Source organism: Capra hircus, chromosome 21 (assembly GCF_001704415.2).
Source record: "Capra hircus breed San Clemente chromosome 21, ASM170441v1, whole genome shotgun sequence".
Taxonomy (NCBI): domain Eukaryota; kingdom Metazoa; phylum Chordata; class Mammalia; order Artiodactyla; family Bovidae; genus Capra; species Capra hircus.
In genome coordinates this window covers 31,255,273-31,282,915 of record NC_030828.1, presented here as the reverse complement: position 1 = coordinate 31,282,915, position 27,643 = coordinate 31,255,273, and the positions used below count along the sequence as shown (strand labels likewise).

The window sequence follows — 27,643 nt, the reverse complement described above, 5'->3', positions numbered from 1 at the left end:
GAGTCCTTCCACACTTTTTTGCCTTTTTTGTTTTTTTTTTCCTTATACTCTGACACTGACTTGGTAGGAGCTTTCTAAACAATCTCCTGTTGGTTCTTAGTGAGTTTAATTCATATTCCAACCATTGTGAACACACTGTACAACTTAAAAATACTTAAACCCAACTTCACAATACTGAAAATTAGTTGGATAGTATTACCACTGATTACCAAGTTAATTTTGTCTCTCATGGAATCATATTACAGAGGGATAGATTTATACTACTAATAAAAGCATCTTTCTGGGCTGCAAAAAAGAGTGTAGGAAGTTTTTGAAACATGGTAGGAGGTATTGGGGGGGAAAAAGAATATGAGCTCTTCTTTTAAAAGTGATAGTGACTTTTAATTTAATTTTGCTAAAACACTTTGCTTCAGGGCTTGGCCCTATAGATATTGGGTTTCTCCTTGGAATAGGTTTAGAGAACAGTACTTATTCCAGCCCTGATGGTTTCTTTCTTTTCAGGAAAGTCTCTTTCTCCCCTGGACCGTGATTTCCTCAACTATAAAATGAAACAATCTGATTCTAAGTTTCTTTCTAAATCTAAAACTATATGAAATATCTGCAGATTTTGAGAGGGCCAAATGTTTTTTGAGAGGAAGGAGAAATTTAGTAAGCATATGTACATGAAATTAACTTATAGTTTGCTGCTACTGTGAGAGTAAGATAATGACCACACCAGTGTATCCTAAAGAAATATACTAGAGGAAGAGAAACTGTGGCTTTTTAGATTTCTGCCTCAGAAGTGACAAATTGAGAGGAACCAAAAGCTACATAGCTCTGATTTTTCCCAGGCCAAGCCTGGCACATTCTGGCAGGTGGTGAAGTCACACGCAGGGCTGCATGCTGGGAAGGTAACCTTCCCCTGCCCTCCACCGACCACCCACCCCAGGATGGAATGTTTTCCAGACTCAGGTAAACCAGGTGTGCAATAGACAGTGTGCAGGGGGAGGGGAGAATGTTGCTAAAACACCTTTCGTAAAGGACAGGCCCCTGAACTTGCAGGGTGCCCTTGGCCCAGCAGCGGTATTAGAAGGAAGTTCAAACTCAAGTGTTAGTGTATAAGCATATATCAGAACTCTAGATATGCATTTCATCTAGTAAGTGTCCCAGAAGAGCAGGCCGCTAATGAGTTACTTTACCTCCAGCAAGTAACAGTGATACCCAGCTAGACAAAAGACAGCAGTACAGAGTACTGCTCTGAATAGAATATCCTTTACAGTGTAGATACCTTCTCCTTAAAGTTTCTCTTTATCAAGTCTCATTCTTGAAGACTAGAAAGAACCTTTTGTCTAACTAAAGATAAGCGCTTTCATACCTTAATTCAGGCAGTTTTGAAATTCTTTCTTAGATGAAACATCAGTTTCCTATGAAAACATTGCAGTAAAATGATTCTAAACCAGCAGAAGAAGAATCTATATAGAAGGATGGAGAAAGCTTCTGTGATTTTGAGTAAGGTGATGTCCTGATGAGACAGTCTTCACCAAAGGTTACAAGCGAAAGAAAACTATTCTCAACAGTGAAAGGATCAATGTTAAATGAAGAAATTAGAGAAAAACAGATGTGGGGGGGAAATCTGATGAGGTGAGGGGCTTAGACTGTTGGAAAATAAGAAATCAGGATGAGAAAAATAAAACTTCAGTACAGTGAGGGCCTTTGGACTCAGGTCCCTGGTCCCAGGGTTCACCATGACAAGCCTAACAAGGGAGGCTTGGCTCCTAAGGAGGAGGAGAACTCCTTGGCTCCTGCAGACCACAAGGGTTCTTTGTATAACTGGCAAATTGTTAGAGATGTTTTTTCATTTCTGTTTACTTTATAAGAAACTGGTAAAATGGTGTTTCTAAAATTAAGCAGAAATCCTCAATGAAAGACAAAAATCAAAAGTTGTCAGCTGTGGACAAAGAATATAAAAATAGTGCAAACATATATCTGATTTACTTGACTTTGATTGAGCTTATTTTAGGGGACGGATGAAGAAGTGACATTTGGTCCCTGCACCACATTTATGGTTTCTGAATAAGAGGCTTAGTATATTTCATTCATAATTATTCCAACAATCTTTAAATAAAGTATTTTCATGCTCTTTGGTCACGAGTAAAGTTCTTATTAATTAAGAACTTTTAATGGAAAAGACATCAGAAAGGCCATGTTTGACCTATGATCAGTTTTCACCTCCTTCCACTAGAGACAGTTTCTCCAGAATTCCCAGAAAAAGAGATGGCCAGTGGGAAGTTGGTGTGGGGTGAGAGAAAGCACATGGCTTTAGAGTCTAACAAACTCAGGTTTCAATCCCAGCTCTTTAACTATAGCTCTGAAACTTGGATGTGTTGACTGCTGTCTCTGACCTTTGAGATGTTAATCTACAAAAATTAAATGTGATGGTATAAGTGACGTGAAAGTGAAATGAAGTCACTCAGTCGTGTCCGACTCTTTGCTGCGACCCCATGGACTGTAGCCTACCAGGCTCCTCCATCCATGGAATTTTACAGGCAAGAATACTGGAGTGGGTTGCCATTTCCTTCTCCAAATGGTATGGTATAAGGAAAATGCTTAAGTGCTTGGCATAGAAGAAAACCCTAAGAAATGTTAGTTTTCATCATTTTTTCTCTGCACCCCCCCCCCCGCCAAATAAGTTGTGGCTCATAATTTAGCCTTTTTTAATACCTCAAGGTTGTCATTTTGAGCATAAACAGGTATACTGTTTTTAGTAAATAATAATTTCAGTGCAAAAAAAAAATGAGTCCAATAAAGGCAATGAGTCTCAGATTGCAGAGCCTTTAGTATTCTTATATCTGTTTTTTGCCTTGAGCTTCAAGGATAGTACCTTGTTTTGCTTCCCTGATAGCTTAGTTGGTGAAGAATCCACCTGCAATGCAGGAGTCCCTGGTTTGATTCCTGGGTCAGGAAGATCCGCTGGAGAAGGGATAGGCTACCCGTATCCAGTATTCTTGGGCTTCCCTTGTGGCTCGGCTGGTGAAGAGTCCACCTGCAATGCAGGAGAGCTGGGTTCTATCCCTGGGTTGGGCAGATCTCCTGGAGAAGGGAAAGGCCACCCACTCTAGTCTTTTGGCGTGGAGAATTTCATGGACTGTATAATCCAGGGAATTACAAAGAGTCAGACATGACTGAGTGACTTTCACTTTTACTTTGCTACCTCTAAAATGGCCACCACTTCTTCATATTGTTCTTTCTGTTCTACTATAAACCAGTAAGCCACAGCTTGCTACACTTACTTGTAAAATCAGAGTCTACAGGGTCTAAATGACCTTACAGTAAACAGAGAATCTCTGTGTCTTTGACCATGGACATACTGGATATTCAAATGTTAGATGAGCAGGTGATTAAATAAATGACATTAATTTTGGTATCTCAGAAGTCTTTAATATCTTCATGATTCTCAACTATATTTTTGAAAGATCTGATTACTGGGTTAAAATGCTTCTAGAAAAGGGAAAGGTTGCTAAGAGCACGTGTATAGTGTTTTATTTGAAATATTTAGTATCAGTACAAGGTTTTTGAAATGAAAGGAATATGAAAATTTGTGATGTATGAAGAACCCTGACATTACCCAGAAATGTGTTTCTCATATTCTTTCTGAAGTTTGTAAAAGAAAAGAAAAGTTGTGCCTTTATGGTGATTTGCTGAGTTGTAAATGTGAAGTGTTTACCTAAAGTCATGTGACCTGCTAGAGGAGGAACTGGAACTTGAACACAAAGCCATCTGATTCCATGTTTAAACTTTCTTCCTCCCTATCTCTGGCCTGTTGTCTCTGCCCCTTTCTTGGTAGCAAGGTCTTCAGGAGCCTCTGCTCCTGGGAAGAGTGAACCCTTAAGTAGCCAATATCACATGCCAAAGCAGAGTTCCCAGCCTGGTGATTACATATCTAGCCACTGTGCTTCCACTCATCCTTCTCTGTGAGAGCTGCTGTTCATACCCAGTTGTATTTACTCCTGGTAGTAGTAGGAATCATAGTAAGAGTAGCAGTTGCTACTTCTCTTTGGATGTAGCAGATGGCACTTCTGTGGGACTTACCTATGAGCCAGACACTGTGCTAAGGCTTTATGTATGTTGATTCATTGGATACTGTAATTATCTTCATGTAACAGTTGAGGAAACTGAGACACAGAAAGGTTAAGGAACATGTCTAAGATCATATATCTGGGGCTGGAACCCAAGCCCACGTTCTGACTCCTTGTCCAACTTTTAACAGCCATATTACTTCCTGTAAACTATAAGCAAACAGCTCAATATGACTCTGTGTATTAGGGGAAATTCTGGAGAAATACTATTATATTTTACCATCTTATAATAAATGCAAAATTTTTCCTCATAGAGGAATTTAGATTAGATGTTTTAAAAATCTACTTTGACAAGAAACAGCTATTGTGGGAAGGGGGACACCTTCCAGGGCCCAAGGGTGGGCCCTTGTCTAACACTCAGAAATGAACTGTCTGAGGAGACATGTGCTGACAAAATTAGAGACTTTATTGGGAAGGGACACCCAAGGAGAGCAGGAGGGTAAGGGAACCCAGGGGGACTGCTCTGCCACGTGGCTCGCAGTCTCGGGTTGTGTGGTGGTGGGATTAGTCTCTGGGTTGTCTTTGGCTAGTCATTCTGACTCAGAGTCCTTCCTAATGACACACGCATTGCTCGGCCAAGATGGATGCCAGCAAGAAGGATTCTGGGAGGTGGTTGGACACGTGGTGTCTCTTTTTGACCTTTCCTGAACTCTTCTGGTTAGTGCTGGCTTATTAGTTCCGTGCTCCTTACCGGGACCTCCTGTTGTAAAATAACTCACACACATGGTTACTGTGGTGCCTGACCAGGATGGATGGTTTCAGTCAGGGTGTGCTTCCCATGACAGTGCTATCAATTAACCAGTTGGCTTGTTTTCTGAGTTTATACAAATTTTTAATACTTTATTCAGTTGAATAAGTAATATTTATTGAGTGCTTATTATAGGCTTAGGATGAGCTAGGCATTTTATGTTATTAGCTCATTTAGTCCTCACAAGAACCCTCTGTTATCGGTAATGTCATTATCCCTGTTTTATGAGAAAATTGAAAATTGGGAGTAGAGACCTGCCCAAGGACACCTAGCCACTAGGGGCAAAATTGAGATTTGAACTGACAGTCTGACTTTAGAACCAGTACTCAAGCATTCAAATAGCACTTCTAGAATTTCAAAATTATTTATGATTCCAGAAATTTTCCGTATCATCTCTGTTCATTTTTGGTGGTTTTATTGAAATACAATACTGTATTTTTTCCATCTAGGTTTATGTTCCAGATGAAAATACTGCTATTTTGGGAAGAAATACAAATAAGCAAGTTTTCGAAGGCTTGACAACTGGACTTCTCAAAGTCAGTGCTGCGGTTTTTGGCTGCCTGATTGCCAATCGACCAGATGGAAACAGCCAGCCAACTACACCAAAAATATCAACACAGGAAATGAAAAGCAAACCCTCACAAGGTGATGCTTTTAACAGTCGGGTTCAGGACCTCATCAGGTAAGTTTCTAGATTTCTTAAAACTTGTTTGTGTAAAAAAATTATTTTAAAATAATTTTAAGTCTCAGGGCCCATGTGATGGCAGTTGTTTTCACACCATCCAAAAATTCCTGATAGAAAATATACCACATTTTGTAGAGAGAAGAAAAGTCCTATTAAGGAAAAACAGTATAGTTAAAGCTCATCTGTCATTCTTGGTATTTAATATTCAGTATTAGAATTAGAATTTAACTGTTTTTGCTGTCAGCTCTTTCCAACTCAAAGAATTTCTAAGAATTCCCCTATCTCAGCTCATCTCTCATAAATGTTTTCAGATTTTAAGTACTCAGAATAGCTCTCGTTAATTGTCGCACCCATTATTAGTAACGTATTATGCTGTTGTTTAGTTGCTAAGTTGTGTCTGACTCTTTGCAACCCCATGGACTGCAGTATGGCAGGCTTCATTGTCCTTCACTGTATCCCGGAGTTTGCTCAAACTCGTGCATTGAGTTGGTAACCTCATTTTATCAGAACTCTCCACTATGACAAAGAACTCTTGACTCCCGGTGTGGAAAGGAAGAATCTTTTAGGGGCTTCCCAGGTGGCACTAGTAGTAAAGAACCAGCCTGCCACTCCTGGGGATGCCAGAGACAAGGGTTCAGTCCCTGGGTTGGGAAGATTTCCTGGAGGAGGGCATGGCAACCCACTCCAGTATTCTTGCCTGGAGAATCCCACAGACAAAGGAGCCTGGCGGACTACAGTCCATAGAGTCGCAAAAAGTCTGACACAACTGAAGTGACTTAGTACTCACACAGAAAGTGTAGAAACTCTAGAGGACAGTGATATCCTCTGGATCCTCTGTAGTTGTGCCCCAGGTGATGCTATTGGTAAAGAACCTGCCTGCAGTGCAGGAGACATAGTGAGATGTGGGTTTCATCCCTGGGTCTGGAAGATCCCCTGGAGAAGGACTTGGCAACACACTCCATTATTCTTGCCTGGAGAATCCCATGGACAGAGGAGCCTGGTGGGCTACAGTCCAAAGGATCACAAAGAACTGGACACGACTGAAGCGACAGCTTGCACACACTCCACTATGACCCGTCTGTCTTTGGTGCCCCTGCGAGGCATGGCTTATAGCTTTGTTGAGTTATGCAAGGCTGTGATCCATGAAGGAGAGTAAAGTATTGTAGTCGAGGCTTTGCAGCCCTGTAAGTGTAGGATTTCTAATTCAGACTTTGTTCAGTTCAGTTCAGTCGCTCAGTTGTGTCCAACTCCTTGCATCCCCATGGACTGCAGCATGCCAGGCCTCCCTGTCCATCACCAACTCCCGGAGTTTCCTCAAACTCATGTCCATTGAGTCGGTGATGCCATCCAACCATCTCATCCTCTGTCATCCCATTCTCCTCCCACCTTCAATCTTTCCCAGCATCAGGGTCTTAGCAAATGAGTCATTTCTTTGCATCAGGTGGCCAAAGTACTGGAGTTTCAGCTTCAGCATCAGTCCTTCCAATGAATACTCAAGACTGATTTCCTTTAGGATGGACTGGTTGGACCTCCTTGCAGTCCAAGGGACTCTCAAGAGTCTTCTCCATTGCCACAGTTCAAAAGCATCAATTCTGGAAAAACCATAGCCTTGACTAGACAGACATTTGTTGACAAAGTAATGTCTCTGCTTTTGAATATGCTATCTAGGTTGGTCATAACTTTTCTTCCAAGGAGTGTCTTTTAATTTCATGGCTGCAGTCATCATCTGCAGTGATTTTGGAGTCCCCCCAAAATAAAGTTTGTCACTGTTTCCATTGTTTTCCCATCTATTTCCCATGAAGTGATGGGACCAGATGCCATGATCTTAGTTTTATGAATGTTGAACTTTAAGCCAACTTTTTCACTCTCCTCTTTCACGTTCATCAAAAGGCTCTTTAGTTCTTCTCTTTCTACCATAAGGGTGGTGTCATCTGCATATCTAGGGTTATTGATGTTTCTCCTGGCAATCTTGATTCCAGTTTGTGCTTCATCCAACCCAGTATTTCTCATGATGTGCTCTGTATATACGTTAAATAAGCAGGATGACACTATACAGCCTTGACGTACTCCTTTTTCTATTTGGAACCACTCTGTTGTTCAAACTTTGTAGGTAAGGAAATTGCTCAGCGGGGTTAAAGGTTATGTAATGAATAAGTTTAAAATTTAAGTAGGAGAATTGAGACTGGAACTCAGGTCTATCTGGACTTCCAACAGCTGTATATTTTCCACTACACAAATGTGGCAATTTCTAACACCTGTTCACGGTCAACCCTGCTTCCTTCCACAGTCACCTTTTCTCCAGGGAAATTTATTCCTACTCTGACATTTAAATTCTTTTTCCCTGGTGAATCTGGAATCAGATAGGACATTTAATTTCCCAAGATTCCATCTGGTGTTAATCAATTACCTGTCCCACCTAGCAGAAACTCCTCTGTGATCTGCACTGATCTCTGACTCCCAAAACCCATGCAATTTGTTACTTTTTGAAGCTTATAGTAGGTTAATAGGAGAAAGAGAATGCCCTCTTCTGCATTCGCTTCTTTCTCAGTTCATAAATTTCATCTGGTCTCTTGTAGTGCTTTCTTGGAAACAGTTGTTTCATTCAGGATCTTTCTTACCCTTGATTACTTTGTTAACTTGTCCCTTGCAGCCGCCTGCCCTCTCTCCCCAAGCATATTTATTGCTCGAGAGTACTAGGCAGGCCCTTTGGGTGCACAAACCATTTATCATGCAGCACTTGACTTTGACCCTCCCTGGCCTTTCTCTCTGTTGCTTGATCTCATTCAATTTCCCCATGTCCTTTTGGTCTTTAGAACCTGGCCCTCCCTGCTGATAAATGCCCAGCATCCTCCCTTGGGCTACTGTGTGATGCAGCGTCCCTGCATTCTTGTCATCCAGACAACTCAGCTACATGCCTCGGCTACAGTGAGGCAGAAGGCCCAGCCAGGTGCTTTAGTGCAATTCCAGTGGGCCTTCCAGGAGAAAGTACCTACATTTTTATGCTTATTATTATAGTTACCAGATCCTTCATTAAGAAAACAGGTTATTGGGGGGGGGAAAGATAACAGTGATGATCTGCCAAACCAAATAATTCATGTAACTTAAAAAGGATGATAGGCAATTACAGTGCTTCAGAGCAAAACGATGTCACTCTTTATCTGGCTTGAACCACTTTTGGTAAATAGTGTTTTCTTGTAGATACTGCATTGTTGGCTGGCTTGATGATCCCTATGTGTAGGACCACAAACTGTATCTCAGATCTTCCTAGTGAAGCAAACAGAATATGTGTAAATAGTTTCATGCTTTCTTTCTCACCTTCTCGAATATGAACTGACAGGAAATCTCACTCCACTCCCTGCTACAACCTGGGCCTTTTTTGTCAGTTTATAAATGTCTAGCATTGTAAAGTTGTGAGGGAAGGGTTCCAACACAGTTTTTGGCACTGTTCTCTTGCCTGTACCACTAAGGTAGAGCTGGAAAAGGGTACATCACTCTGACGTATGTCTCTTTTCTCTCCTTATCTGGCATGGAAGAGGCAAGGGGGTATCTATCCGAGATGAGGTAATAACAGTATTTATTCTCCTTATTTTAGATGATTCAGTCCAGTTCCTAGCCCTAAGGGATCCTCAGAAATATCTATCATCTCAAAATATTGCCACTTGTACTCACTTTATGCCAGACACTTTACAGGGTCCTGGGATACAAAAACAAATTAAAAAAAAAAACTTGAACAGAATATCCAGATAATATCTTTTGGCTGTAAAACATTCGAATTTTTTTGTAAGATGCAAATGTTGGTAATTTCAAGTGTTTAGCATAGTTCTAGGAAAGCAGTATTATGTACAGGATAGAAGCAGATTGCAATGTGAAAAAACACTGGTTTGAAATTTGCCCAGGAAATGCATCAGTCCTGAAGCTCTGCAGTTTGGTTTTTTTCCTGGCTTTATTGAGATATAGGTGGACATATATAGCATTGTGTAAGTTTAAGATGTACAACGTGATGGTTTGTTACATGTATATGTAGGGCAAAATGATAACCACAGTAACTGTTAGTTAACACCTCCATCATCTTACATAATTACCTTTTGCGTGTATGTGTGTATATTGAAACATTTAAGAGCTACTGTTTAGCAGCTTTCAAGTATGTAGTACAGTGCTGTAGCTTGTAGTCCCTATGCTATATGTTACATTCCTAGAACCTACTCATCTTATAAATGTCAGTTTGTACCCTTTAACCAACATCTCCCCATTTCCCCTACCCACCCCCAGCATTGGGCAGCAAGCATTCTACTATTTCTGAGAATTCAACTCTTTCAGATTCCACACAGTATTTGCCCTTCAACTGTCTAACTTATTTCACTTAGCATGATGCCTTCAAGGGCAACCCATATTGTTACAAATTGCAGGATTTCCTTTTTTTTTTATGGCTTAATAATATTTCATTTTATACATACACACACACACACACCACTTTGCAGGTGTGCTCAGCTGTGTGCAACTCTCTGGAATTTTCCAGGCAAAATTACTGGAATCGGTTGCCATTTCCTCCTCCACCCAGGGATCAAACCAATGTCTCTTGCATCTCCTGCATTAGTAGGCGGACTCTTTACCACTGAGCCATCTGAGTGTGTGTACTTAATCGCTCAGTTGTGTCCAGCTGTTTGCGACCTTGTGGACTCTAGCCTGCCAGGCTCCTTTGTCCATGCAGATTCTCCAGGCAAGAATACTGGAGTGGGTTGCCATGCCCTCCTCCAGGGGATCTTCCCAACCCAGGGAGCGAACCCAGGGAGCGAACCCAGGTCATCCACATTGCAGGCAGATTCTTTACCATCTAAGCCAACAGGGAGGCCCATGAGTACTGGAGTGGGTAGCCTCCAGGGTATCTTCCTGCATTGCAGGTGCATTCTTTACCAGCTGAGCCACAGCTTTACCACTTTTCTTTATCCATTCATCTGAGGATGGACACTTAGCTGCTCTGGATAATGCTGCAGTGAACATGAGAGTGCAAGTATCTCTTTAAGATAGTGATTGATTTCCTTCACAATAATACCCGGAAGTGGAATTGATAGATCATATGGTGTTTCTGTTTGTAATCTCTTGAGGAATGCTGCACTGTTTTTCATAGTGACTATACAAATACACTTTCCCACCGGCAGTGTACAAACTTTCACTTTTCTCTCTACATCCTGCCAATATTATTTCCTGGTTTTTAGGATTTCTTGTTTGTTTCCTTTTTATAATAACTATCTTAACAGGTATTAGGGAGTATGTCATTGTGGTTTTGATTTGTATATCCCTGATGATTAATGATGGTGAACATCTTTTCCTATATCTGCTGGCCATTTGTATCTGTTCTTTGGTAAAATGTCTATTTAGGTGTTTTGTCTATTTTTAATTGAATTATTTGTATTTTTACCATTGTGCTATAGGAGTTCCTGCAACAATTTGGAAAACACAGACGATCACAATGCATTTTTTAATACACAAGCATTGTCTTTAATCCCACCACCCAAAGATAATCACTGGTTTTAATTTTGGTTTTGGTGTACATATATGTGGTTATTCTATGAAAACAAATTGTAATACTTACACATACTTTTTATGTCATACTTTTTTCATTTCTTTTATTTCAAATCAACAGAAACTTGCAAATGACTTTCTACTGGCTTTCCAAGTATTTAATTATGTGGCAGTGATTTGCTTGTCCATGTGTGCTAAGTCATTTCAGTCATGTCCAACTCTTTGTGACCCTATGGACTGTAGCCTCACCCCTCTGTCCACAAGAATTCTCCAGGCAAGAATACTGGAGTAGGTTGCCATGCCCTCCTCCAGGGGATCTTCCCCACCCAGGGAACAAACCCACACCTCTTACATCTCCTGCATTGGCACTTCTTTACCACTAATGCTACCTGGGAAGCCCAAGGTGATTTGCTTCAGGTGACCTATTACTTAAATAGGTTTATCTAGTATTTTACTATTATAGATAACACTGTAAAGAATATCTTTCCCTATAATTGATTATTGTTTTCTATTAAACTTTGAGAAGTATAATTTGGGGTCAGAAACTGTGTATTAAGGATTTTGATACAAACTGCCAAATTGTCCTACATAGAGAGATCAAATTCCCAACATCCACTGGATCATGGAAAAAGCAAGAGAGTTCCAGAAAAATGTCTATTTCTGCTTTATTGACTATGCCAAAGCCTTTGACTGTGTGGACCACAATAAAATGTGGAAAATTCTTCAAGAGATGGGAATACCAGACCACCTGACCTGCCTCTTGAGAAACCTATATGCAGGTCAGGAAGCAACAGTTAGAACTGGACATGGAACAACAGTACCCCAAGGCTGTATATTGTCACCCTGCTTATTTCACTTATATGCAGAGTACATCATGAGAAACACTGGGCTGGAAGAAGCACAAGCTGGAATCAAGAATGCAGGGAGAAATATCAATAACCTCAGATATGCAGATGACACCACCCTTATGGCAGAAAGTGAAGAGGAACTAAAAAGCCTCTTGATGAAAGTGAAAGAGGAGAGTGGAAAAGTTGGCTTAAAGCTCAACATTCAAAAAACGAAGATCATGGCATCTGTTCCCATCACTCCATGGCAAATAGATGGGGAAACAGTGGAAACAGTGTCAGACTTTATTTTGGGGGGCTCTAAAATCACTGCAGATGGTGATTGCAGCCATGAAATTAAAAGACACTTACTCCTTGGAAGGAAAGTTATGACCAACCTAGGTAGCATATTCAAAAGCAGAGATATTACTTTGCCAGCAAAGTTCCATCTAGTCAAGGCTATGGTTTTTCTAGTGGTCATGTATGGATGTAAGAGTTGGACTGTGAAGAAGGCTGAGCACCAAAGAATCGATGCTTTTGAACTGTGGTGTTGGAGAAGGCTCTTGAGAGTCTCTTGGATTGCAAGGAGATCCAGCCAGTCCATTCTAAAGGAGATCAGTCCTGGGTGTTCTTTGGAAGGACTGATGCTAAAGCTGAAACTCCAGTACTTTGGCCACCTCATGCGAAGAGTTGACTCATTGGAAAAGACCCTGATGCTGGGAGGGATTGGGGGCAGGAGGAGAAGGGGACAACAGAGGATGAGATGGCTAGATGGCATCACCAACTCGATGAACATGAGTTTGGGTGAACTCCAGGAGTTTGTGATGGACAGGGAGGCCTGGCGTGCTGCGATTCATGGGGTTGCAAAGAGTCGGACACAACTGAGCGACTGAACTGAACTGAACTGAACTGAGAGATTACATATGAGTATGTCCTTGTACATTCAGCCTAGACAGTGTTGAATAGCATCATTCTTTTGAGTCTTAGCCAGACTGGGAGGTGAAAATGTTTCATTTCTATATATTAGTGATGATACTGCACATTTTTAAATGTTCACTGGCCATCTTAATAGGACTTTCTTGGCGGCTCAGACAGTCTTTTGTGAGTTGCCTATTCATGTACTTGCCCGTTTTCCTATTGGAGGTCTTGACTCTTTTAGTTGTAAAAGCTCTTGGTACATGATAAGATCATTAGGCACCTGCATGAGGAACAACCATATGAAGAGGTAGCAAGAAGACCGCCATCTGGAAACCAAAAAGAGCAGCCTCAGAGGAATCCAACCCTGCTGGCACCTTAATCTTGGCTTTTTTGGCCTCCACAACTTTTCTGAGATATGGGTGGAATATACTAAAGAACAGCCAGCCATCTTGTACTATGAAATGGATTCCAGTGCTGTAGATGATGCTCCTATTTGTCAGGATCAGTGTTGATTCCCTGTGGTAAATGCTCCATTTACAAGGTCTTCATTCATTGTTTGTGAACTTATTGTGCCATCAAACAGATGGCCTCACTAGAAGCCCAGATAGTAACTATGCATAGACAAGAACCACTGTGAAAACTCAGAATAAAGAAAGTGGGTAAGCGTGAAGCATCTCTTACTGGACCTCAGAGACCAAGAAGTACCTCATTAGAAGGGTAAGAGGAGCAGCTGCACACTGTGCTCCCACAGGCCAGCACAGTGCTGTATGCAGGCCCCCCCACAAGCCTGTGGTTTCTCCAGTACTAAGAAGGAGCCCAAATGGACATGTAGCTCCCCCAGCATTGTGGGACACTTCCACTTTGGTCTCACCTAACAAAGATTACTGGGGGAATCTGCAGGGCTTGACCCGTGGGGAGCAAATAGAACAGGGGAGTGTGGTGCTTCAGCACTCAGATCTTGGTGGATTGTGCTCCTGGCTACCGTGGTGCCCAAGCAGAGATCCCAGGCAGCAGCTCTGCCCATATATAAAGTTGAGCTGTAGCCCCATCTGGTCAGGGAATTCAGTTGGCAGTTCTGCTGCTTAGGGTCCCCAGGCTGTACCAGCTACAGAGCTTGTTTTACCATGCAACCTGGGCAGGAAAGCAGGTCATCATCTGTGCCTTCTTGCTCACCATTGCCTTCATTTCTGAGCATCCAGGAAGGTCAGCTATGGAACCTAAGCAGCTGCAAAGTCCAAACTACAGCCCTGTTCAGGCAGGGCGTCAAGCCAGCAGCCGTGTCCAACTGTGAGCTCAGCCTCTGACCCCACATAACCAGGAAGACTGAACAGTAACCTTGGGAAACCTCAGAACCCAGCTATGGTCCCATACTCAACTACAGAGCATAGCCTGCAGCCCCACCCTATAATGGAGCCCAGACAAAATTCTTCTCAATCACAGAGACAGTTTCTAGACCCACCCATCTATGATGTACAACTGGAGACCACTCCCAACCAGAGAGGCCAGCCAGCAATCTTGCTTAATATCAGAGCACAGCCAGCAGCCTGATCAAGAAGCCCAGCCTATGGCACAGGCTTTCAGAATATTGAAGAAAAAACTGCCAACCAAGAATGCTGTACTCAGCAATGCTGTCCTTCAGGAATGAAGGAGAAATAAAGATTTTCTCAAACAAAAGAAGCAGAGGAAAGTCATCACCACTAGACCTCCCTTACAAGAAATACTATAGGGCATTCTTCAGGTTTAAAGAAAATGGTGATAATTAATAAGATAAAAACATATGGATGTGTAATACTCACTGGTAATGCTAACTATATAATCAAAATCAGATCTCTGGTGTTATAATGCTGATACATAAAATTCACTTACAAGCTAGTTTGAAAGTTAAAAATCAAATGTAATAGATGTAACCATAACCACAGAAATTTGTTATTGAATAAACACTATAAAAACATGTAAACTGTAACGTGAATGACCTGAAATATGAGGAAGGAGAAGCAAAGGTACAGTTGACTTTTAAACAACACAGGTCTGAAATGTGCATGTCCACTTGCATGCAAGTTTTTATTTTAATAAATACTATAGTACTATGCAATCTGGTTGAGTTTGCAGGTGCAGAACCAAGGATATGGAGTCCCAATGATGGGACTTGAGCATCTATGAATTTTGGTATCCACAGCAGGTCCTGGGACCAATCCCCCACAGATACTAAGGGACAACTGCATAAATTTTCTGTATGCTGTCAAACTTACCAACTTAAAACAGAATGTAATATGTACCATAGCTTCCTTATCCATCATTCATCTGCCAGTGGACATCTAGGTTGCTTCCATGTCCTGGCTATTGCAAACAGTGCTGCAGTGAACATTGGGGTTCATGTGCCTCTTTCAAGGCAGTGAAAGAAACACAGATGTAGAGAACAGACTTTTGGACTACACGGAAAAGGTGAGGATGGGATTATATGAGACAATAGCATTGAAACATGTATGTTACGATATGTGAAACAGACGACCAGTGCAAGTTTGATGCATGAAGCAAGGCACTCAAAGTCAGTGCTCTGGGACAACCCAGATGGGTGGGGAGGGGAGGAAGGTGGGAGGGGGGTTCAGGATGGGGGACACATGTGCACCTGTGGCCAATTCATGTCAATGTATGGTAAAAACCACCACAATATTGTAAATTATTCTCCAATTAAAATTAACTAATTTAAAAAACAGAATTCAAGTAGTACATTTCCCAAAGAAAAACCTATAGTAGATACACTTAGTATAAAGAAGTCAAAGCATACTGTCCCAAAAAGTCATCAGGTCACAAAAGAAGACAGCAAGAGAGGGAACACAGGTCGAGGGAGCTAAAAAACAGAAAATAATTAGTGAAATATCAATAGTAAGTCCTTACTGCTAAGTCACTTCAGTTGTGTCCGACTCTGTGCGATGCCATAGACGGCAGCCCACCAGGCTCCCCCGTCCCTGGGATTCTCCAAGCAAGAACACTGGAGTGGGCTGCCATTTCCTTCTCCAATATATGAAAGTGAAAAGTGAAAGTGAAGTCACTCAGTCGTGTCCTACTCTTGGCGACCCCATGGACTGCAGCCTACCAGGCTCCTCCGTCCATGGGATTTTCCAGGCAAGAGGACTGGAGTGGGGTGCCATTAGTAGCCAGTAATTACTTTAAGGGTAAATGGATTAAATTCTCCAATCAAAAGACACAGAGTGGCTGAAGGATAAAAACAATATCCAACAACATGCTGACTGTAAGAGACTCATTTTAGCTTTAAAGACACAAAGACTGAAAGCAAAGGGGTGTAAGTATTTCAGAGAAATGGTAACCAGAAGAAAGGAAGGGTAGATTTTAAGCTAAAAATGGTTAAAAGAGACAAAGAAGATCATTATATAATGATAGAGGGGTCAATCCACCAAAGATATGACAGTAATTATTTATGTATCCAATGTTGGAGCCCCTAAATATTTACTGATACTAACAGAACTAAATGGAAAACAACAATACAGTAATATGTGGGGAATTAATACCCCACTCTCGACAACAAATTCCTGGAGAAGGAAATGACAGTCCACTCCAGTATTCTTGCCTGGGAAACCCCATGGACAAGGAGCCAGGCAGGCTACAGTCCATGAGGCTGCAAAAGAGTCAGACATGACTTGGCAACTACACAGCAAGAAGAAACACCCAACAATAATAGATAGATCTTCCAGACAGGAAATCAATAAGGAAACAGTAAGAATTAAAGATTTTAAAATTTAAAAAATTAAAAAAAATTAAAAATAAATAAAAATAAAAAAATAAACAGCACTTAGGCCAAAAGGACCTAACAGACATATATAGAGCACTCCATCCAACAGCAGCAAAATATATATTGCTGTCAAACACACATGGAACATTTTCAAGGATGAATCCTATGTTATGCCACAAAAGAAGTCTCAACAATCCAAAAACATAGAAATTATGTCAAGTATCTTCTCTGATCAGTGGTGTGAAACTAGAAGACAGTAATATTTTGTAATCAATACACAAATCATCACATTGTATACCTTAAACTTAAGGAAGTGTATATTAACTGTATCTCAATAAACCTGGGAAATAAAACATTAACCCTTATCTTACAGGTTTCAAATGCTCTTTCGGTTTGTCATTATTCTCTTCAAAAATATTTAAATTTTCTATGAGTTTATGTAGTGTATCAACCTACACCTTACAAAATTATCAATACCTGTGTACCAACTTGACATCATTTTTCAGTAACTGATAACATTTTTCCATATTGTCTTAGATCTTTTTTCATACTGGTAAGAAACCAAATGTGGCAGGTATAGCTAACTGCCCATCTACAGTCCCTTCTCTTGCACAGTGATTTATCTCTTGAGAGAGAGTTACAGTATGTGTATATAGTTCCCATGCATTTTTTATATTATTTGTATATATGTATGTGTAATATATATGTGTATAGTATATATATATTTTTTATATATTCATATAATAAATAAACATTTCTGGTTTTGTATGTGTTTAAAATTTACATAAATGCTATCATACAATTCTCTCAATTTCTATTTTCACATAACATGTTGAGATTTATTTATGTTGATGCATATAATTCTGATTAATTCATCTTAACTGCTCTAGACATTTTTTTGAATGAATAAATTCCCAGTTTGTACACCTATTTGAGGTCAGTAGTTTCTATTTTTTCACTATTTGAAGCAGTGATACAGTGAATATCCTTGTATAAGCTTCTTTTGCACCTGTATGTGAGTTTCTCAAGTGCATATGCCTACAGTAAGAATTTTGAATCCTATGATAAATCCATGTTCAACTTTACCAAGTAACATCAAATTGTTCTCCAAAGAGTACACTTCCCATTAGTAAAGGATAAGAGTCCCATTTCCTCATATCCTTATCAGTGTTTTATGTTAACATACTTAGTGATTTTTAAGCCCTTTTATCAGTCTAATATTTGTGAAATGGTATTTTGTGTTGTGTTAATTTCTCATTGTATTTATGACTAGTAAGTATGAATGCATCTGTTTTTACAATACTGCCATTATTACTACTAGTAACAATAAAACTAATAATAAGATATATCAAGTTCTTTGCATGTATTAGCTTATCAGTCACTTATCACAAGAACCTTCTACTAACACTGTTATATCAAAAAGAAAACCGACTAAGAAGGGCAAGGTAATTTGCCCATGGTCATCCAGTAACTTGTGGGACTAGGGTTCAATATGTCAATATGTCATTTTCCTTTATAATAAGATAATAGGGCTGGTGGTCATCATTTCATCTTCCAATTTTAAAACTATGGGAGATTATCAGTAACCAGATGAATATATTTCCTAACATAAAAAGAGAAAGGGAACATTATTTTATGCCTTGTAAACAGTAAACTTAAAAGAGGCTACCAACATAAATTATTCATCAGATTCTCCTTCCTTTTACAAAATAAGTGTGTTAGTAAATGAATAGTGGTAGGGATTTTAGGGCGCTTACAAGCAGAAGCACCAGGTCCTTTGCGCATATCACTGAAAGCTTGTATGTGCTGATTTTCAGAACTGCTGTATTCAAAGTCCTTCACTTTTCATATATGTGAATGCAGTAGCACTGAGTTGGTATAAAATCTCTAAGCTAAGGTTGATATATCTACAAGGTACTTCATAGTCTTCAGATATTTGCAGTTATTTCTGCTTTGTGGACTAAGAGCTACTATTGTTGATCTGGGTTAATAAACAGTTATAGAAAACTGTTTAATAGACTGAAAAGATGAGAGTAACTTCTTAAGTGATATTGTCAACTCTCAGAACTGGTACTTTTCATAACAGAGGGCAATTGGATTCTTGATGCTTGTTATGCTCTTAATGGTGATAAGGTTTTAAAAAGTAGAGAATCTACAGTGGCGTTGGAAGTTTAGGTTATAACAAAAGTGCCTGAGTAGCATCATCCTGAATCCTTGCATTCTAGTGAATTTAGCTCCTTACTAGGAGCTTTAAGAAGTATTCCTTTTCAAGAGTATAGAGATCCTTATAAATCATTTCAGTTATTGTCAGACTCTAGACTGGTGAGAATGATCAGATAATCTCTTTCTTGAAGAAAATAATATCAGAGTAGCCAACAGAAGTAAACAGAACCATTCATTGAAATAACTGATTATTCAGGGATAAATCTAAGGAAATAGTTGCTTAAGATATTGTACTCAAACCTGTGTTGTCATTTGCTTGTTAGAAAGGCCTAAGCCTGTGTTTATTAAGGTTTCTCTTTGAAGGTGAGGGCTTCCCTGGTGGCTCAGCCAGTAAAGAATCTGCCTGCAATGCAAGAGACCTGGGTTCAATCCCTGGGTTGGGAAGATGCCTGGAGAGGAGAATGGCTACTCACTCCAGTGTTCTAGCCTGGAGAATTCCATGGACAGAGGAGCCTGGGAGGCTACCGTCCATGGGGTGGCAGGGTCGGACACAACTGAGCAACTTTCACTTTCACTTTTTGAAGGGAAAGATGTTACCAGGCTATGCACATTGGTAACACATATTTGTCCCCACATCTAGCTACGTGGTGAACATCGGTCTGATCGACAAGCTTTGTGGCTGCTTCCTCTCGGTGCAAGGCCCCGTGGATGAGAATCCCAAGATGGCTGCGTTTCTGCAACATGCCGCAGGACTTTTACAGGGAATGTGCACGCTCTGCTTTGCTGTCACTGGAAGGTAAGGCCTCTACTCGATGTCAGTCTGGACTCAACTTTTGAAACATCTCTTGGACTTTGCTCATTCTGAAGTGGTTTCATAGGGATGTACGTGGTCATCTTGGCCTCTTTTCCTGTTTATGCTACCTCTGTCCTTATTGGCGTCCCATACTGAGACTTGTCTAATGTTTCTCATTTTCCCTGGCTACAGGCTCCTGTCAGAGCCTATTTTTCTTGTTGGTGTCATTAACTTATTTATAATTTCTATAAGAGACCATCCAGTCCCTCTTCCACTGAGATCCAGAGGAATCAAGTGATTTTCCTTGAGTCAGGACGTCAGTAACAAAACCTAGACCAATCAAGTCAGATCCTCAGCATAACACGGCACAGCCTCACAGTGCCCTGACCATCACATGCTTTCAGTTACAGCCTGCTAGGTTCTTTATTTTCCCCTCTGTTCCTTCTTCCAAGGTATCTCTATGAATAAGAGAGGAGCCATCCAAAAGCAATAACTCCGTGAAGTCACTCATGCCCTGTGGGCATGATTATAGCCAGTGTATCAGGAACTACTAGTAGCCTGGTTGGCTCTCTAAACCCCCCACCCCATCCTGTGCACTGTCCTCAGAAGCAGTCATTTTCTGACAGAGACGGTAACCACCTCGTGTTCTTTACTCTACCCACCTACCAAGTTACGAATCGTTTACAGTAGTGACTCGGTGTTAATATGACATATCCCTCAGACATATTGAGGATGCTCAGTAAAATAATTTTCTTACAATTAAAATCTAAATAGATTATTTATTTATATATATATATATATATGTGCTGTGCTGTGCTTGTTGCTCAGTCGTGTCCGACTCTTTGCGACCGCATGGACTGTAGCCCGCCATGCTCCTCTTTGTCCATAGGGATTCTCCAGGCAAGAATACTGGAGTAGGTTGCCATGCCTTCCTCCAGGGGAATCTTCCCAACCCAGGGATCAAACCCAGGTCTCCCGCATTGCAGGCAGAGTCTTTACCCTCTGAGCCACCAGGGAAGCCCAAGAATACTGGAATGAGTAGCCTAACCCTTCTCCAGGGGATCTTCCCTACCCAGGAATCAAACCTGGGTCTCCAGCTGAGCTACCAGAGAAGCCCATACATATATCTGTGTATACACAGACATGTATATATATATATATATGTATATGCATATGTGTATATGTGGGGATTATCAAGAAAGAAACTATTTGAAGCTAATGAAGTCTGATTACTTAAAGAAATCTTATACAGCCATATTCAGTGTACCATAGTGCTAATGTCTCTATTCAGAATATTTTAAAAGAGAGTTTGTTTTCAGAAATTAACTTCCTCAACATGTGTTGGTCTGTTCTACATAGGACCTTGATAACCACCTATTCTTTCTTATTCTTACCCAGTCCCTCCAGCCCCCATCACATTTCTAGGAAGATTAAGACTGAGTGTCAAGGAAGTCAAGCATGGCCTTTAGTCACTATTACACTTAGTCTGTTCCCTCTAGAAATGTGGCCAGAGCCTACCTTCCAGGGACTTGATGAGCACTCGGGAAGGGGCTGTTTGTAGGTCTGTGACCCAGGTAAGTTCCGGGGGCAACAGTAATGGGGATCCATCCAGGGCATTGGCACCTGCCAGCTTAGAGGCCGCCATGCTGCCCAACTCGCTCTGTGCAGTAGCCTGGCCACTCCCTGGGAGGGATCCTCTCACCCAGAAGACCCTTCCAACACTGGCTCTTTCATGTACATGCCATTATAAACCTGCCAGCATCTCAAGTCTTTGTCATCTGTACTCTTCCCTTGAATCTGAGTGAATATCACACACGTAAACATTTCCATGTATGAGTTGTTGTGTAGTTTGTGGGCATCAGCATTCCCTTGGATTCAGTCACTTAAAATCTGTGGGACTTGAAAGAAGCTTAAAGGTCATTCATAACCACTCATAGGGAAAGCAGCTGAGCCAAAATAATTTGAATTAGGACCCAAGGTTCCTCCGCTGGTATTCCCTCTTACACACATGTCTTTATATTATTCAGAATATGGGAGCATACAGTTTGTTTCTTTGAAGACTTTCTCAATTACATATGTGGAGGACAGCATCCTCTTCTCTTTAACACACACAAACATGTCCTTGTTTAGTAGACATTGACTGAACATCTGCCCTGGGCCAGACTCCAAGCTAAGTACTGAAGCTCCTCAGGGAGCCCAGAGTCTGTCAGAGGGTCAGACTTGTGAATTAACAGCTACAGTGTAATAGCTGCAGCAGAAGAGAGGGTGCACAGCAAAGGAAATAAAGCCCTTCCAGAGGAGGTCAAGAAGGGCTTCAGTGACCTAAATCATAAAGGATCCAGAAGACAAGTGGAGTGAAGAATCCATTTGGGAGAAAGGGCATCAGGGTACTGCGTGATATAGCAGATGTTATTGGTACCTGCGGCCTCCTAGGCGGTCACCTGCCAGTGACTTCCCGTGTTTCACTACCTGGGGATGTTCTCTGGACAAGTAGCTGTTTGCTAGAAGTACAGGAGAATTAACACCCAGGAATCACTCTCCAACAATAAATTGGTAGATAACATCCCAGCTCCACCAACCCTCAATGGGACAATCCTGAAGTGTGTTCCTTACAATCTCTCCAGGGGGCCCCTTGGAGAGTGGTAACCTGTTCATTAACACATATTTGATTGACTTTTCTCCCTGCCCTCTTTTCCTTCTCTACTTCCTCACAGGTAAACATCATACAACCATATCTTTGTTTCAGGGTCTGTTTGGGGGACAACCCAAACTAAGAGTTATGGATATAGAAGACATTGTCTCCTGTTCAGTTTGATGTGGTTTATAATAGGGTGACTGTGAAGGGTGGCAGGAGATTAGATATTCAGTGAGCTCCATAAATGTTTACATTTCCAGTATAGGATGATCACTCCTGAAAAGTATAGAAATGGCTGGAATGGCTTGAGTCTAGTAGGCTTGAGCCCACTAGAAGGAGTAGGCTTTTTATTTTATTTTTTTAATTTACTCATTTCAATTGGATGCTAATTACTTTACAGTATTGTAGTGGTTTTGCCATACATTGACATGAATCAGCCATGGGTGTACATGTGTTCCCCATCCTGAACCCCCCTCCCCCCCGCATCCCATCCCTCAGGGTCATCCTAGTGCACCTGCCCCGAGTAGCCTGTCTCATGCAACAAACCTGGACTGGCGATCTGTTTCACATATGATAATATACATGTTTCAATGCTATTCTCTCAAATCATCCCACCCTTGCCTTGCTGTGCTGGTAAGTCACTTCAGTCGTGTCTGACTCTGTGCGACCCCATAGACGGTAGCCCACCAGGCTCCCCCATCCTGGGGATTCTCCAGGCAAGAACACTGGAGTGTGTTGCCATTTCCTTCTCCAATGCATGAAAGTGAAAAGTGAAAGGGAAGTCACTCAGTCTTTTCCAACTCTTTGTGACCCCACGGACTGCAGCCTACCAGGCTCCTCCATCCATGGGATTTTCCAGGCAAGAGTACTGGAGTAGGGTGCCATTGCCTTCTCCGACCCTTGCCTTAGGAGTAGGCTTTTTAAATGTTGAGGACCCATGGAGACAGTGAAAACAGAGAGGAACAGATACAGTGAGGACACAGAATAAATGTAAGTGAGATGACATAAAGCTTAATAACATGGGAGGATAAAAGGAAATGAGGAATCCAGAATGACTCCCAGGTTTCTGATGAAATTTTTGAGCGGTAGATGAGATGGTCTCCAAATTATAGGATATACACCACCATTTTCCGTGATTCTAGACATGCCTAAGATTATCCAAGCAGACCAGAGTGTGAGTGTGTGTGCATGTGTGCATGTAGGTGTGTGTGCATGAAGTTTATATATAAAACGATAGTCCATATGTGTGTGTGTGTGTGTGTGTGTGTGTGTGTGTGTGTGTGTGTATGGGCTTCCCAGGTGACACTACTGGTGAAGAACCTACCTACCAGTGCAGGGGACACAGGAGATGAGGGTTCAATCCCTGGGTCAGGAAGATCCCCTGAAGGGGAGGGCATGGCAACCCATTCCAGTATTCTTGCCTGGAAAATCCCATGGACAGAGGAGCTTGGCAGGCTACAGTCCATGGGGCCGCAAAGTGTCCAACACAACTGAAGCAACTTAGGATGCATACACACACACATGTGTTGTGTGTATGCTCATAAAATGAGCTATAATTATTTATATGTACATATACACCTGGATTTTAAATAAGTCAGTGATTAACCCTTAGTAGTTTTTTTTTGTTGTTGTTCAATCACTAAGTCATGTCTGACTCTGCAACCCCATGAACTGCAGCACACCAGGCTTCCCTGTCCTTCACTATCTCTCTGAGTTTGCTCAAACTCGTGTCCATTGAGTCAGTGATACCATCCAACTATCTCATCCTCTGTCACCCCCTTCTCTTTTTGCCTTAAATCTTTCCCAGCATCAGGGACTTTTCCAATGAATCAGCTCTTCGCATCAGATGGCCAAAGTATTGGAGCTTCAGCACCACTTCTTACACTGAAATTCCAGGTTTATTTCCTGTGGGATTGACTAGTTTGATCTCCTTGCAGTCCAAGGGACTCTCAAGAGTTCTCCAGCACTGCAGTTTGAAAGCATCAATTCTTTGGCAGTCAACCTTCTTTAGGGTCCAACTGCCACATCCATACATGACTACTGGAAAAACCATAGCTTTGACTATATGGACCTTTGTCAGCAAAGTGATGTTTCTAGTAGTTTTTAAGAATTCTTAATCTATTTTTTCCCAGTATAATTTCCTTCCCCAACCTCAGTTACTCAGCAGATTTCTATTAGTAGGCCTTCTTACGAAAGCAGGTCCAGGTAGTTCCCTGGCTCAATTTACCTAAGCAATTCTTGGCAGTATCAGTATAATCTGCTTCTGAGACAGAGAGAAGAATGATCTCTCACCGATTTTCTTCCTCTTGTCTTTCCATCTTCCAGCATTTCCTGAGCACTGCCGAGCTATAGGAATACAGGGAGTTTTCCTGTCTCTTCTGATTTGTTTACCTCTAATAGTTACAGACCATTTTGTACTACTTCCTATATCTTCATAGAAATTGTATTTCTAAATTGTGAACTACAGTGGCCTGTTGAAAGCACTTCAACAGGGTTTTGGCACACGGTCATAGCCGTGCCTGGGGAGAAAGTTAGCGTGGTGGTTGTTCTATTGGAGTAATTCACATAATTCCTGTTAGGGCTGTGTGGAGAAGCCAGCCAGAGCCAGAGTGTCAAGCAAGGCTTGTCCTCAAAGCCCTTTTGTGACCAACAGGAATAAGAGACAAAGGGGAGCCAGAGAAGCCTTCAAAAATTGCCTCTTGTGAACTGGCAGACCTGAGATAATTACGGACACTGATGGATAGCACAGGGCTTTGAGTAAATACTCTGCAGTCTGCCAGTGGCTGGCCTTTGTGGTGGTGATTATAGCAGGTCTGCCTTTGCTCTCCCCTCCTATTGTGCCCTTAATCTTCTAATTTTTTCCTAGGTTTTGTGAAAGACAATTTAGGTGTCAGAATGTACTCTGTTAATCTCTGCTTCAGTGTGCGTGGGGGAAATACTAACTGATTATTTTTGTACCAGGGCTTGGTTTTAGACAATAACTTCCATCTCGTTAGCTAAAATTGAAATTGCAATCTTCGGGTGAAAAGGATTGATTTTATATTAGGAATACGTCAGAATTTTAATATGGGAATTTTTCACCAGCTATAATTTCTTGATCACTTCAACAAACTTCAACAATCTGTAATACAACTTTCTGAAATGCCTGTTTAGCCTTTACTGTTGTCAGTTTTCCATTCTTGGGCCTACAAGAAGTAAAGAAAAGAGGATAGTTTTCAAATCTTGGGGCAGTGACTCAACTGTCATACTTGGCTGAGGCTCCCTGCGGTGCCCTTGCTGGCTCCTTGGCTGAACTAATGGGATCAGAACCATAATGAGTAATTACACGTTGCAACCAACACAGGTTTTTCACTTAGTCAGCAATCATTTCTAAATTCATAACTATGCAAAGTCGTGTAGCAGGTGGGCCAAGAAGTAGTGGGATTCAAAGTGAAACAGTTTACAGTCTTTATGACCGCACAGATGAAAGAGAGAAACTTGTGAAAACTAGCTAATTCTGATTGGTTGGAAAAGACTTCTGAATTCTACAGTATTTTTGCATAAAAAGAAGTCTGTTAATATGTGTATTTGTGGTTTTCCACTTTTACATCTGTAATCGACACTGATAAAACAGATTCTAGCCAAGGTCCCTAGAAACCTGGGTCTTAAAAAGATAAGAATGATTTGTAATTTAGCCCATTAATTATGTGGATATAAATGAGTGCTTCTCAAGTGTTTAAGGGTGCTTGAAAACCATTTGTTCGAGCAAAGGTAAACTTTAACTCTGCCTGCCTGAATTATTCATTCATTCATTAGACAAATATTTATATAGTGCTTGCTCTGTGCCAGGCCCCGTGCTAGACTTGGGAGAAAACAAAAATGACTCAGACATTGATCATATCCTCAAGGAGCTGGTAAGCTAGTAAAGAAGAGGTGTATACAAATATCCGTGGTATAAGGTAGAGAGCAATACAGAAGATAGGCGATAACATAGAGAAGGCACTCAACATGCTGCTTGGCACATAGTAATTGCTTGATACGTATTGGATTATCATGTCATCATTGACAGAGTTCAGAGGAGGGAGAGACCACTCTTAGTTGCAGGAATCAACTGTTTTCTAGAGCAACTAAAATTTAATCTGGGCCTTGAAAGTTAAAAAGGATTGGAACATTTAGAGTTGAGAAAAACCTAGACAAAGAAAATAGCATAAGCAAAAACATCAAAGCAAAAAAATATGAAGAATGAACTGAGTACGTGCTTTCGCTGGATTTTGAGATGTGTGTAGTGATCTTAGTACCTCCCAGGCTGTTATGATGTTCAAGTGAGATAATAAATATGAAAATACTGTGTGATATATAAAATGACCTGCTGAATGTGGTGGTGACAGTGGCGTCACTAAAGTCCTTTGATCAGGGGATTTCCCTGGTGGTCCAGTGGTTAAGACTGCACATTCCCAGTGCAGGAGGCCACAGTTTGATCCCAGTCGGGAAACTTAACAGATCCCATATGCCACGGCTCAGAGTTCACAACTAGGACTTCCCTGGTGCCTCGGTCAGTAAAGAATCTGCCCACAATGTGGGAGACCCGGGTTCGATCCCTGGGTTGGGAAGATCCCGTGGAGAAGGAAATGGCAACCCCACTCCAGTATTCTTGCCTTGGAGAATCCCACAGTCGCAAAGAATCAGACACGAAGGAGCGACTAACACAACAGAACACAAGAGTTCACATGCTGCAGCTAAAAATCCCACATGCCGCCAAGTGAATAAATAGATCTTTTTTAAAAGCCTTTAATTGGGGCAGTGACCTACTGAGGACCATATTTGGAAGTTTCATGTGAAAATGTAGGGGAGCGGTCACAGACAGTGGGAAAGCCCATTAACACTCATCTGGGCAAGAGATGAGAGGAATGGAAAAGAGTCTTTTTCAGTCCCTCATGGTTTCTCTTTTCATGTATGGTGTCGCCGGTGTCCCAGGCATCAGACGCCAGATGTCACCTCTGTCTCATCTGTCTTCCTTGTGACCCAGCTCTAACCTGCTGTCGTGTTCCATGGACTGGAAGGAACCTTACAGTCACCTGATCCCAGTCTTTGGTTCAGATTTGTATCTCTTCAATAACCTTTCTCAGTGTATATTCGAGTATCTTCATTGACAGGGAACTGGGGGAGCCTGTTCAGTCACTGGGCAGTTTTAACGCTTTAAAAGCCTCTCCTTATGCCAAGCTGTAATGTGTCCCCCTAACGCTGCCTGCTAGTACTAGTCTCGCTTACTGCTTGGCAACGTTCAGACTCTTCTAACCCCACCCTTCTCCGGCCTCACCCTACCACACACTCTCCTTTGCTTTTCTTCTTGTTCCAGTTACTGTGGCTATGTAATAGATTACCCCAAAACTTACTGACATGGGACAACGGTCTGTTCATCTCACAGATTCTGTGTGTCGGGAATTCCATCAGACACAGGGAGAATGACTTTCTTTGTTTCACGGGGTCTGGGCCTCAGGTGGGAGGTGGAGACTGG

At 41.4% G+C, this 27,643-nt stretch overlaps 1 protein-coding gene across 2 annotated transcripts in view; it reads left to right on the top strand.

The window, feature by feature from the left end:
- SCAPER (S-phase cyclin A associated protein in the ER) overlaps window positions 1-27,643 on the top strand; it is a 400,712-nt gene that overhangs the window by 312,856 nt on the left and 60,213 nt on the right. For both annotated transcript variants that reach the window (XM_018066270.1, XM_018066269.1), the window contains exons 26-27: window positions 5,313-5,545; window positions 19,362-19,517. In XM_018066270.1, the coding sequence (XP_017921759.1) occupies window positions 5,313-5,545; window positions 19,362-19,517 (389 nt within the window). The remainder of the gene's footprint in view (window positions 1-5,312; window positions 5,546-19,361; window positions 19,518-27,643) is intronic.